The 13,083-nt window shown below is 52.9% G+C and overlaps 1 protein-coding gene across 1 annotated transcript; it reads left to right on the forward strand.

The window, feature by feature from the left end:
• Positions 1 to 5: 5 nt before the first annotated feature.
• On the forward strand, positions 6 to 3,272 carry LOC144677335 (CXXC-type zinc finger protein 1-like; the record flags this gene model as incomplete). Its single annotated transcript, XM_078537471.1, has 4 exons — positions 6 to 44; positions 1,317 to 1,469; positions 1,962 to 2,110; positions 2,959 to 3,272. Coding segments are annotated over 3 exons (339 nt in total), but the record flags the coding sequence as incomplete, so codon positions are not given.
• Positions 3,273 to 13,083: the final 9,811 nt, after the last annotated feature.

A 13,083-nucleotide genomic window follows, 5' to 3' on the forward strand; every position in this document is an offset into this window, starting at 1 on the left:
AGAGGCTGCAGGTTCTATGTCCAGAGCATTCTCGAGACCCCAAGGTAACGCGTGAGGCTGATCTGTCAGCGTCTGCTTTTAACGTGACTAACAGAGGGCCAGGCTTTCAGTCAAAACCACGAGCCTCGTACTCCGCATTTGTTGAGGACAGTGTAGAGGGAGCCTTACCCTGTATCTAACCCCGTGCTGTACCTGTCCTGGGAGTGTTTGATGGGGACGGTGTAGAGGGAGCTTTACTCTGTATCTAACCCCGTGCTGTACCTGTCCTGGGAGTGTTTGATGGGGACGCTGTAGAGGGAGCTTTACTCTGTATCTAACCCCGTGCTGTACCTGTCCTGGGAGTGTTTGATGGGGACGCTGTAGAGGGAGCTTTACTCTGTATCTAACCCCGTGCTGTACCTGTCCTGGGAGTGTTTGATGGGGACGGTGTAGAGGGAGCTTTACTCTGTATCTAACCCCGTGCTGTACCTGTCCTGGGAGTGTTTGATGGGGACGGTGTAGAGGGAGCTTTACTCTGTATCTAACCCCGTGCTGTACCTGTCCTGGGAGTGTTTGATGGGGACGGTGTAGAGGGAGCTTTACTCTGTATCTAACCCCGTGCTGTACCTGTCCTGGGAGTGTTTGATGGGGACGGTGTAGAGGGAGCTTCACTCTGTATCTAACCCCGTGCTGTACCTGTCCTGGGAGTGTTTGATGGGGACAGTGTAGAGGGAGCTTTACTCTGTATCTAACCCCGTGCTGTACCTGTCCTGGGAGTGTTTGATGGGGACAGTGTAGAGGGAGCTTTACTCTGTATCTAACCCCGTGCTGTACCTGTCCTGGGAGTGTTTGATGGGGACAGTGTAGAGGGAGCTTTACTCTGTATCTAACCCCGTGCTGTACCTGTCCTGGGAGTGTTTGATGGGGGACGGTGTAGAGGGAGCTTTACTCTGTATCTAACCCCGTGCTGTACCTGTCCTGGGAGTGTTTGATGGGGACAGTGTAGAGGGAGCTTTACTCTGTATCTAACCCCGTGCTGTACCTGTCCTGGGAGTGTTTGATGGGGACAGTGTAGAGGGAGCTTTACTCTGTATCTAACCCCGTGCTGTACCTGTCCTGGGAGTGTTTGATGGGGGACGGTGTAGAGGGAGCTTTACTCTGTATCTAACCCCGTGCTGTACCTGTCCTGGGAGTGTTTGATGGGGACGGTGTAGAGGGAGCTTTACTCTGTATCTAACCCCGTGCTGTACCTGTCCTGGGAGTGTTTGATGGGGACGGTGTAGAGGGAGCTTTACTCTGTATCTAACCCTGTGCTGTGTCTTCCTATTGGTTCCCAGGTCTCGGCAGACGAGGTGTGCGGTTGTCCAATAGTGAAGGATGTCTTTGAGCTGACAGGTGATTTTTGCCGAGCGGCCAAACGCAAATGTAATAAACATTACTGCTGGGAGAAACTGCGGCGGGCTGAGGTCGACCTGGAGAGGGTGCGAGTGGTAAGTATTCTGAAGCCTGATGGCAAGAGAGGAACACTATAACAGTGGGGTGATTGCAACACACCCCCCTCCACCTCACCCACAGCTTACTCAGTCACCCCGCTCTCCCCAGCTCCCTGTGTTACTGACTGTCTCTCTACTGATGTTAATCCAGCTCCCTCACACTGTCACTCAGTAACCCCTCTCCCCCCAGCGCCCTGTGTTACTGACTGTATCTCTACTGATGTTAATCCAGCTCCCTCACACTGTCACTCAGTAACCCCTCTCTCCCCAGCGCCCTGTGTTACTGACTGTATCTCTACTGATGTTAATCCAGCTCCCTCACACTGTCACTCAGTAACCCCTCTCCCCCCAGCGCCCTGTGTTACTGACTGTATCTCTACTGATGTTAATCCAGCTCCCTCACACTGTCACTCAGTAACCCCTCGCCCCCCAGCGCCCTGTGTTACTGACTGTATCTCTACTGACGTTTAACCCTTCGCTGTGTGACAGTGGTACAAACTGGACGAGCTGTTTGAGCAGGAAAGGAACGTGAGGATAGCAATGGCCAATCGGGCTGGCCTCCTGGCACTGATGTTACATCAAACCATCCAACATGACCCCGTAACCACTGACCTGCGATCAAACAAGGAGCGATGAAGGTCAGTGAGCTGTGTGTGCCCGTATGCGTGCCTCTGTGTGCATGCGTACGTGGGTGTGCGTGTGTACGGGCGTCTGTGCGCGCGCGTGTATGGGCGTCTGTGCGCGCGCATGTACGTGTGTGATGCCCAAATAGTGTACAGCTGCATTTCTTCAGAAGCTTCAAGCAGAAAGATCCTTGGCTTCACCCCCGCTTTCCCACCCCAGGCAGACCTTGTGATTGTGGCCTCACCTCCGCTTTCCCTTTCCACCCCACCCGCCAATAACCCTCGACCCCCCTCGTCGATCAGAAATCTGTCTCACTCGGCCTTGAATGTATTCATTGACCCGGCCTCCGCTGCTCTCTGGCGGGGGGAGAGAATTCCACAGACTGACCACCCTCTGAGAGAAGAAATTCCTCCTCATCTCCGTCTTCAATGGGAGACCCCTCATTCTGAAACTGTGCCCCCCCTCCCCTCGTTCTAGATTCCCCCCGACGAGGGGGAAGGGGAAACATCCCCTCAGCATCCACCCTGTCAAACCCCCTCCCCTCAGAATCTGATATGTTTCAATAAGATCACCTCTCACTCTTCTAAACTCCAATGGGTAGAGGCCCAACCTGCTCAACCTCTCCTCAGACAAACCCCCTTCGTCCCAGGAATCGCCCGAGTGAACCTTCCCTGTGATCTGCCTCCATTGCCCCCACACACCAGATCCTCCCCTCCACCCCCCCACCCGAGAGAGAGTCCGCCACCTCCCTCAAGATGCAAGACTTGAGTCCTGAACCGTGCGTGCATGTGCTTTGCCTTTTTGTTTTGTTTTTAAAAACGCATTCCAATTTGGGAACGATGCCCTTCGCTTTGTCTTTCAGGAATCGGCGCTGTCTCTTCAGGATTGTGAGGGGGGTGGGGGTCCACGCGGTGACCCTCCTCGAGCGAGAGAAGGCGCACCCCCGGCCTGGGCCCTCGGTGACGAGGCATCTCGTCATCTCTCGATACGGGAAGTCGATCCACCCGAAAGTAGGAGAGTAGTCCGAGCGTGACGACCTGTGCGAGGGGGGTGGGAGGGGGATGGTGGGGGGTGTGGTTTCTCCTTGCCTTTTATAAACATGTACAGAAGGTGGGTGTAAATTCAGATTCTCCCGTGACACCCATCGAATTTAATAAAGGTGCCTGACTGTTTCTTACTGCCGACTGTTACAGACGCTGTCTCCAAGACCCTGGCGACGAGGGGCCGGTTTGGCAACCACCGGCCCACCCTGGTCAAAAGGCCGCGTGACATCAGCAATGAAAGGAGGCCATTCGGCCCCTCGACCCTGCTCCCCCATTCAATAGGATCGTGGCTGATCCGATTGTGGCCTCGACTCCACTTTCCTGTCCCGTCTCCCCCTCATCGCCCTCGACCCCCCCCTGTCGATCAGAAATCTGTCTCACTCGGCCTTGAATATATTCAGTGACCCGGCCCCCACTGCTGTCTGTGGTCGGGGGGGGAGAGAATTCCACAGACTGACCACCCTCTGAGAGAAGAAATTCCTCCTCATCTCCGTCTTCAATGGGAGACCCCTCATTCTGAAACTGTGCCCCCCCCCTCCCCTCGTTCTAGATTCCCCCCCACATGAGGGGGGTAAACACCCTCTCAGCATCCACCCTGTCAAACCCCCTCCCCTCAGAATCTGATATGTTTCAATAAGATCACCTCTCATTCTTCTAAACTCCAATGGGTAGAGGCCCAACCTGCTCAACCTTTCCCCATCAGACAAACCCCCTTCGTCCCAGGAATCGGCCGAGTGAACCTTCTCTGAACGGCTTCCCATGCGAGTCTTTCCCCCCTTAAGTGAGGGGACCAGAACTGTCCACAGTGCCCCAGGAGCGGCCTCACCAACGCCTCGTACGGTTGTAGCAAGACTTCCCCACTTTTGCACTCCACCCCACTTAAGGCATCAGGTTTAGGATTGGGGGCCCTCAGACACTTCTCGCTGAATGGGTCACCTCAATAGGGAGGGTTGTAGGGGCTGGAGGAGGTTACAGAGATAGGGCGGGTTGTAGGGGCTGGAGGAGGTCACAGATAGGGAGGGGTGTAGGGGCTGGAGGAGGTTACAGAGATAGGAAGGGGTGTAGGGGCTGGAGGAGGTTACAGAGATAGGGAGGGGTGTAGGGGCTGGAGGAGGTTACAGAGATAGGAAGGGGTGTAGGGGCTGGAGGAGGTTACAGAGATAGGGAGGGGTGTAGGGGCTGGTGGAGGTTACAGAGATAGGGAGGGTTGTCGGCACTGGAGGAGGTTATAGAGATAGGGAGGGTTGTAGGGGCTGGAGAAGATTACAGAGATAGGGAGGGTTGTCGGGTATGGAGGAGGTTACAGAGATAGGGAGGGGTGTAGGGACTGGAGCAGGTAACAGAAATAGGGAGGGTTGTCGGGGCTGGAGGAGGTTACAGTGCTCGGGTGGGGTAGACATAAGACCATAAGACAGGAGCAGAAATTAGGCCATTCGGCCCATCGAGTCTGCTCTGCCATTCAATCATGGCTGATAAGTTTCTCAACCCCATTCTCCCGCCTTCTCCCTGTAACCTTTGATCCCCTTACCAATCAAGAACCTATCTATCTCGGTCTTAAATACACTCAATGACCTGGCCTCCACAGCCTTCTGTGGCAATGAATTCCATAGATTCACCACTCTCTGGCTAAAGAAGTTTCTCCTCATCTCTGTTCTAAAAGGTCTTCCCTTTACTCTGAGGCTGTGCCCTCGGGTCCTAGTCTCTCCTACTAATGGAAACATCTTCCCCACGTCCACTCTATCCAGGCCTTTCAGTATTCTGCAAGTTTCAATCAGATCCCCCCCCTCATCCTTCTAAACTCCATCGAGAAAAGACCCAGAGTCCTCAAACGTTCCTCATATGTTTAGCCTTTCATTCCTGGGATCGTTCTCGTGAACCTCCTCTGGACCCTCTCCAGGGCCAGCACATCCTTCCTGAGATACGGGGCCCAAAATCACTCACAATATTCTAAATGTGGTCTGACCAGAGCCTTACAAAGCCTCAGCAGCACATCCCTGCTTTTATATTCTAGTCCCCTCGAAATAAATGCCAACATTGCATTTGCCTTTCTAACTACCAACTCAACCTGGAAGTTAACCTTAAGAGAATCCTGGACTAGGACTCCCAAGTCCCTTTGCACTCCAGATTTCTGAATTCTCTCCTCATTTACAAAATAGTCTATGCCTCTATTCTTCCTACCAAAATGCATGCCCTAACACTTCCCCACATTGTATTCCATCTGCCACTTCTTTGCCCATTCTCCTAACCTGTCCAAATCCTTCTGCAGCCTCCCCGCCACCTCAATACTACCTGTCCCTCCACCTATCTTCGTATCATCTGCAAACTTAGCCAGGATGCCTTCAGTTCCTTCATCTAGATCATTAATGTATAAAGTGAAAAGTTGTGGTCCCAACACTGACCCCTGCGGAACTCCACTAGTCACCGGCCGCCATCCTGAGAAGGACCCCCTTATCCCCACTCTCTACCACCTGCCAGACAGCCAATCTTCTATCCATGCTAGTACCTTGCCTCGAACACCATGGTCTGTTATCTTACTGAGCAGCCTCCTATGCGACACCTTGTCAAAGGCCTTCTGGAAGTCCAAGTAGATAACATCCATTGGCTCTCCTTTGTCTAACCTACTCGTTACCTCCTCAAAGAATTCTAACAGATTTGTCAGGCATGACCTCCCCTTGATGAAACCAAGCTGACTTTGCCCTATTTTACCATGCACTTCCAAGTATTCTGAAATCTCATCCTTAATTATGGACTCTAAAACCTTACCAGCGACCAAGGTCAGGCTAATCGGCCTGTAATTTCCCATCTTTTGCCTCACTCCCTTCTTAAACAGGGGGGTTACATTAGCGATTTTCCAGTCTTCTGGGACCCTCCCTGACTCGAGTGATTCCTGAAAGATCACCACTAACGCCTCCACTATCTCTTCCGCTATCTCCTTCAGAACTCTGGGGTGTAATCCATCTGGTCCAGGTGATTTATCCACCTTCAGACCTTTCAGTTTTCCTAGCACCTTCTCCTTGGTAATGGCCACCGTACTCACCTCTGCCCTCCGACTCTCTTGAACTTTGGGGATGTTACTCGTGTCTTCCACCGTGAAGACCGACGCAAAGTATCTATTCAGTTCCTCCGCCATTTCTTTGTTCCCCACTACTACTTCTCCAGTGTCATTTTCCAGCGGCCCAATGTCCACTTTTGCCTCTCTCTTACCCTTTATATATCTAAAAAAATCTTGCAATCTTCTTTTATGTTACTGGCTAGTTTACCCTCATATTTAATCTTCTCCCTCCTTATTTCTTTTTTAGTTGTCCTCTGTTGGTCTTTGTAGGCTTCCCAATCCCCTGGTTTCCCACTGCTCTTCGCCGCATTGTATGCTTTCTCTTTAACTTTTATGCTGTCCCTGACTTCCCTTGTCAGCCATGGTTGCCTCATCCTCCCTTTAGTATGCTTCTTCTTCCTAGGGATGAATTTTTGCTGTGTCTCCCAAATTACTCCCAGAAACTCCTGCCATTGCTGTTCCACTGTCTTTCCTGCTAGACTCATCTCCCAGTCAATTCTGGCCAGCTCCTCCCTCATGCCTCTGTAGTTGCCTTTATTCAACTGTAATACCGTTACATCTGATTCCAGCTTTTTCCTCTCAAATTGCAGGGTAAATTCTATCATATTATGGTCACTTCCTCCTAAGAGTTCCTTCACCTTAAGCTGCCTTATCAAATCTGCCTCATTACACATCACTAAATCTAGAATTACCTGTTCCCTAGTAGGCTCCACCATAAGCTGCTCCAAAAAGCCATCTCGTAGACATTCCACAAATTCCTTTTCTTGGGATCCACTACCAACCTGATTTTCCCAGTCTACCTGCATATTGAAATCCCCCATGATCACTGTAACCTTGCCTTTCTTACACACCTTTTCTATCTCCAGGTGTATCTTGTGCCCCACATCCTGACTACTGTTCGGAGGCCTGTACATAACTCCCATTATGGTTTTTTTACTTTTGCGGTTCCTCAACTCTACCCACACAGATTCTACATCATCTGACCCTACGTCATTTCTTGCTATCGATTTAATTTCATTTCTTACTAACAAAACAACCCCACCCCCAACTGCCAACCTGCCTATCTTTTCGATAGGATGTATATCCTTGGATATTTAGCTCCCAGTCCTGATCCCCTTGCAGCCATGTCTCCGTGATGCCCACCACATCATACCTGCCAATTTCAATCTGCGCCACAAGCTCATTTACCTTATTTCGTATACTGCGTGCATTCAGATACAACACCTTCAGTCCTGTATTTCCCGTCCCCTTTCTCATTGTTGTCCCTTTATCTGATGTGCTTGAAGTTAGATTCCTAGACCTTTCCAAACACTGTGTCCTATTTTGTGTTCTGGAGACTTTAATAGCCTCTCCTGGGCTCTCCTTACTTATCATAATTTTCCATGAAGTTGAAACCACCCCCTACACGCTAACCTGCTGCTTTGTTTCCCATTAGTCATACTTCTTAGAGTTTTACCCTTCCCTTCCCCCCCACTTTCTAGTTTAAGGGTTGTAGGCACTGGAGGAGGTTACAGAGATAGGGAGGGTTGTCAGGTCTGGAGGAGGTTACAGAGATAGGAAGGGTCGTAGGGGCTGGAGGAGGTTACAGAGATAGGGAGGGGTATAGGGGCTGGAGGAGGTTACAGAGATAGGGAGGCTCGTAGGGGCTGGAGGAGGTTACAGAGATAGGGAGGGTTGTAGGGGCTGGAGGAGGTTACAGAGATAGGGAGGGTTGTAGGGGCTGGAGGAGATTACTGAGATAGGGAGAGGTGTAGGGGCTGGAGGAGGTTACAGAGATAGGGAGGGTTGTAGGGGCTGGAGGAGGTTACAGAGATAGGGAGGGGTGTGGGGGCTGGAGGAGGTTACAGAGATAGGGAGGGTTGTAGGGGCTGGAGGAGGTTACAGAGATAGGGAGGGTCGTAGGGGCTGGAGGAGGTTACAGAGATAGGGAGGGTCGTAGGGGCTGGAGGAGGTTACAGATAGGGAGGCTTGTAGGGACTGGAGGAGGTTACAGAGATAGGGAGGGTTGTAGGGGCTGGAGGAAGTTACAGAGATAGGGAGGGTCGTGGGGCTGGAGGAGGTTACAGAGATAGGGATTGTGAGGGATTTGGAAACAAGGGTGTAAATCTTAAAATGGAGGCGTTGCCACGTGGGTCAGTGAGCACAGGGGTGGCGATGGGTGAATGGGACTTGGTGCGAGTTCAGACACGGCGGGGGTGGGAGGGAGGGGGGGAGCAGAGTTTCGGCTGAGCTGGAGCTACCGGAGGGTAGAATGTGGGAGAACAGCCTGGAGAGTTTTGGAATTGTGGCAGCTGGAGGTAACAAAGGCGTAGATGAGGGTTTCAGCAGCCGATGAGCTGAGACGGGGTGAAGGCGGGTGACGTTATGGGGGGGGGGGGGGGGGGTTAACGGGCGGTCTTGGTGACTGTGAGAGATGAGGTCTGGCGCTCGACTTTGGGTCAGATAACAAAACAGAGGTGGCGAACCGACTGATTCAGCCTTGGGCTGTTGCCAGGGAGAGGGGGATGGAGTCGGCCGCTGGGGACAGAATTTGGAGCGAGGACCGGAAACAATGGCTTCGGTATTCCCGATATTTAATTGGAGGGAATTTCTGCTCATCCAGTACCGGATGTCAGATCAGCAGTCTGACAATTTGGAGAGTGGAGGAGTGCAGGGAGGAGGGAGGTTGAGGTGGACAATGTCGGATGATGTGGCCGAGGAGCAAGATGTAGGTGAGAAATTGGGAGGGATCCTTGGGGGGGACCAGAGGTTGCAGCGAGGGAGCCGGAAAAGAAGCCATCGCTGGTGATTCTTTGGCTACGAGTTGACGGACAAGAGCAGAACCAGGTGAGTGCAGCCCCACCCAGCTGGAACGGTGGTGGGAGAGGCGTTGGAGGAGGCTGGTGAACCATGTCAGAGGCTGCGGGCAGGCTGAGAACGGCGCGAGTCGGCCACAGTCGCATCGGGAATTACCCGTGACCGGTTTCAGGGCTGTTCCAGCACAGCGGCCGGAGCAGAGGGAATCGAACCTGGAGTTCCAGGGAAATCAGCACAGCTTCGGAAGGCAGTATCCCGTTCGACCGCTTCACCGATGGGATGGCACTTGGCGAGGACGGGGGAGGTGGCGGAAGGTTTGGAGGGCTGGTGGAGGAAGCGGTGATCAGCGGCGCCATGGGTATAGGATCGAGGGAGCAGGAGGGAGAGTCCCCGTGGGCAAGACGAGGGTGTGAGAGGGACATAGAAATCGATGTAAGTTCAGGGCTCGGGGAGAGCGGGGCCCTGGGCGGGGTGGGGTGGGAGGCGGGGATGTTGACTCAGTGGGATGGGGAGGAGGGAAGAGGCAGCAGAAGACATGGTCTCATTCTTTGGGGCAAGGTCCATGAATGCCTTGCACTTGGGAGCTGAGAGAGTCAGGAGAAGGAGCTTTGGAAGATGCTGGTTTGCAGTGGAGGAGGAGAAGCCGGGGTTATCGTTTCTCTCACTCCAGTGGGAGCGTAGAAGGGACAGGACCCACAGACAATGACTAAACCAGTTGTCTGCCATTTCCCTTCAAGTCTGTGTCCACCGCACTTCAGTGAGCTGTGAGATGAGTTGTGCCGGCTGGGACTTCTTTTTAATTCATTCACGGGATGTGGGCGTCGTTGGCCGGGCCCAGCATTTATTACCCATTCCTAATTGCCCCTTGAGAAGGTGGTGGGTGAGCCGCCTTCTTGAACTGCTGCAGTCCCCGTGTGGTGTAGGTACACCCACCGCGCTGTTAGGGAGGGAGTTCCAGGATTTTGACCCAGCGACAGTGAAGGAACGGTGTATGTCCGTGTCCAAATGCAGCAAGACCTGGACAATATCCAGGCTTGGGCTGACAAGTGGCAAGTAACATTCGCGCCACACAAGTGCCAGGCAATGACCATCTCCAACAAGAGAGAATCTAACCATCGCCCCTTGACGTTCAATGGCATTACCATCGCTGAATCCCCCACTATCAACATCCTGGGGGTTTCCATTGACCAGAAACTGAACTGGACCCAGCCATATAAATACTGTGGCTACAAGAGCAGGTCAGAGGCTGGGAATCCTGCAGAGAGTAACTCACCTCCTGACTCCCCAAAGCCATCCACCATCTACAAGGCAGAAGTCAGGAGTGTGATGGGATACTCCCCACTTGCCTGGATGAGTGCAGCTCCCACAACACTCAAGAGGCTCAACACCATCCAGGACAAAGCAGCTCCGCTTGATCGGCACCCCATCCACAAACATTCACTCCCTCCACCACCGACGCACAGTGTCAGCAGTGTGTGTACCATCTACAAGATGCACTGCAGCAACTCGCCAAAGCTCCTTCGACAGCGCCGCCCAAACCCACCACCTCTACCACCTAGAAGGACAAGGGCAGCAGACACATGGGGAACACCACCACCTGCAAGTTCCCCTCCGAGCCACTCACCATCCCGACTTGGAAATATATCAGCCGTTCCTTCACTGTCGCTGGGTCAAAATCCTGGAACTCCCTCTCTAACAGCACGATAGGTGTACCTACACCACACGGGGACTGCAGCGGTTCAAGAAGGCAGCTCACCCCCACCTTCTCAAGGGGGCAATTAGGGATGGGCAATAAATGCTGGGCCCAGCCAGCGACGCCCACGTCCCATGAATAAATTTTTAAAAATGATTTCCAATAAGGATGGTGAGTGGCTCGGAGGGGAACTGGTGGTGCTCCCATGTGTCTGCGAATGGCCAGGGTGAGAGGGAGTGACGGTTTTATTGGAGATGAGGACACCAAAGGTGGAGTTGAGGGTGGGGTTGAACAAATCAGTCACTGCGGATGTGTCGTGGCGAGCAGAGGGCCAAAGGCTAGACAGTTTTGGTTCTGTAAGTGCAGTTGAAGGGGTTGTGGAGGTGACATGGAACAGATACAGAAGAGGGTAGGGTTGGAATGTTGGAAGGGGGGTGAGAGCGGCGAGTGACACAAGGATCAGAGATGGTCTTATCCGTGATTGATAGGATGGGACTCGCAAGGCAGCTTGAGATGACCAGGTCCAAGAGGTGACCGTGAAGATGGGTGATGGCGGTGGGGTGGGGTGGGTTGTTGGAGTTTACATGGAGGGAGTGGCTTGGGGGGGGTGGTGCTTGAGAGGACAGTGAACACAGAGAGGGCATGATGAGTTGAGATGGAGGTTGACTTGACCAAGGCTGAGGGAAGGTCAGCAGCCAAGCATTCCCACTTAGAAACCCGGCTCGGGATTTGGGCTGTCGGCAGGGAATGAGAGGTGAGGAAGCTGGGATGAGGAAAGTTCCGGAACAGGGAAGGTTCCAGAGGACGAAGGAGAAGGGACCAGGGTGCTGACAGCCACATCAAACTGACGGAGCCACATCAACATGATGGTTTGGGCTGTGCCTGGCGGTAAAGACCTTGCAATTCTCAGAATCATCGAATGGTGACAGCCCAGAGGGAGGCCAATCAGCCCATCATGTCTCTGCTGGCCCTCTGAAGGAACAATTCACCGAGTGTCAGTCCCACGTCCTTTCCCTGGTCACTCTGCACATTCGTCCTCCTCAGATAATGATCCAATTCCCCCCCTTTGGGAAGCCTCGATTGACCCTGCCTCCCCTCCCCCACACTCTCAGGCAGCGTGTTCCAGATCCTAACCACTCGCTGCGTGAAAAAGTTTCTCCTCACGTCTCCATCGCTTCTTTTGCCAATCGCCTTAAATCCACGTCCCTCTGGTTCTCGATCCTCCCACCAACGGGAACAGCTTCCCCCTGCCCACTCTGTCCCAGACAACCTCGTGATCGATCAAATCTCCTCTCGACCTTCTCTTCTCCAAGGAGAACCATCCCAAGTTCCTGCCTCAACCTCTTTGCCTCTCTCTCTTCCAACACACTCCTTAAAACCGAACTTTTGATCGCCTGCCCCTGATGTATCCCTGCCTGGCTCGGTGCAAAACCATATTTCGTAACACTCCTTGGGATGTTAGCAGTGCTTTGCAAATGTAACTTGCACAGAAGCGGGGAGCTGCCGCAAACAACATTGCAGAGCTCTCTCTCCCTCTGCCCGAGGAATGGGGGCGCGGACAGAGCAACCGGGAGCAGATTTGGAAATAGAACGTGTCGCCCACAAGCTAAGGGACAACCTTCCGCTCGGGCAGACAGCTCAGTGGGTGGACTCTCACTCTGCCACCACAGCAAGACAATCTCGTCAAACGGTGATCAATGGACGGCCTCTTTGACAGCCGACTGATGACCATTCGCAGCCACCCACCCTCCCTCATGGTTTCAGTCATCGATCAACGCTTTCAATTCCCCTTCTGTCAAGTTGGTTCATTCCTCCTTGAGGGGAGCCGTTCTATCATTTGAGGTTGGCGTTCATTGATTAGTCGATCTGCCAGTCAGTGAACCCTCGGTTGTCTGTCCATTCGTTGCAATTAAGTGGTCCGTGAGTGGCCTGTCAATTTATTGAGCACAGCTTCCGCCGATGGCTGTCCCCATACATCGATTAAACTGCAACGCTGAGTCATCAGAGTAGAAGGTTCCAGACCTTAAGCTTGGAGGGTTGCCTGTCAACGTCAATTCAGCAACAAATTGTGTTTACGTAGCACCCTTAACAGAGTAAAGCACCTCAAGGTGTCCTGCTGGAGCATAAATCAGGCACAAATTAACATTGACTCACACACCATATTCATGTGCAAGAGCTCTGTCTACAGTTCACAACGGTATCTCAAAGGAGGGGAGGGGTCGGAGAGGTTTAGGGAGAGAATTCCAGAGCTTAGGGGCCCCCAGGCAGCTGAAGGCACGGCCGCCAATGGTGGAGCGATGGGCATCGGGAGGGAATTGGAGGTGATGGGTGGCTTTGAGGAGGCTACAGAGATGGGGAGGGGGGGGGCGAGGGCCGTGGAGGGATTTGAAAACCAGGATGTGT

The sequence above is a fragment of the Cetorhinus maximus genome, unplaced genomic scaffold (genome assembly GCF_964194155.1).
Source record: "Cetorhinus maximus unplaced genomic scaffold, sCetMax3.hap1.1 HAP1_SCAFFOLD_2423, whole genome shotgun sequence".
Taxonomy (NCBI): Eukaryota; Metazoa; Chordata; class Chondrichthyes; order Lamniformes; family Cetorhinidae; genus Cetorhinus; species Cetorhinus maximus.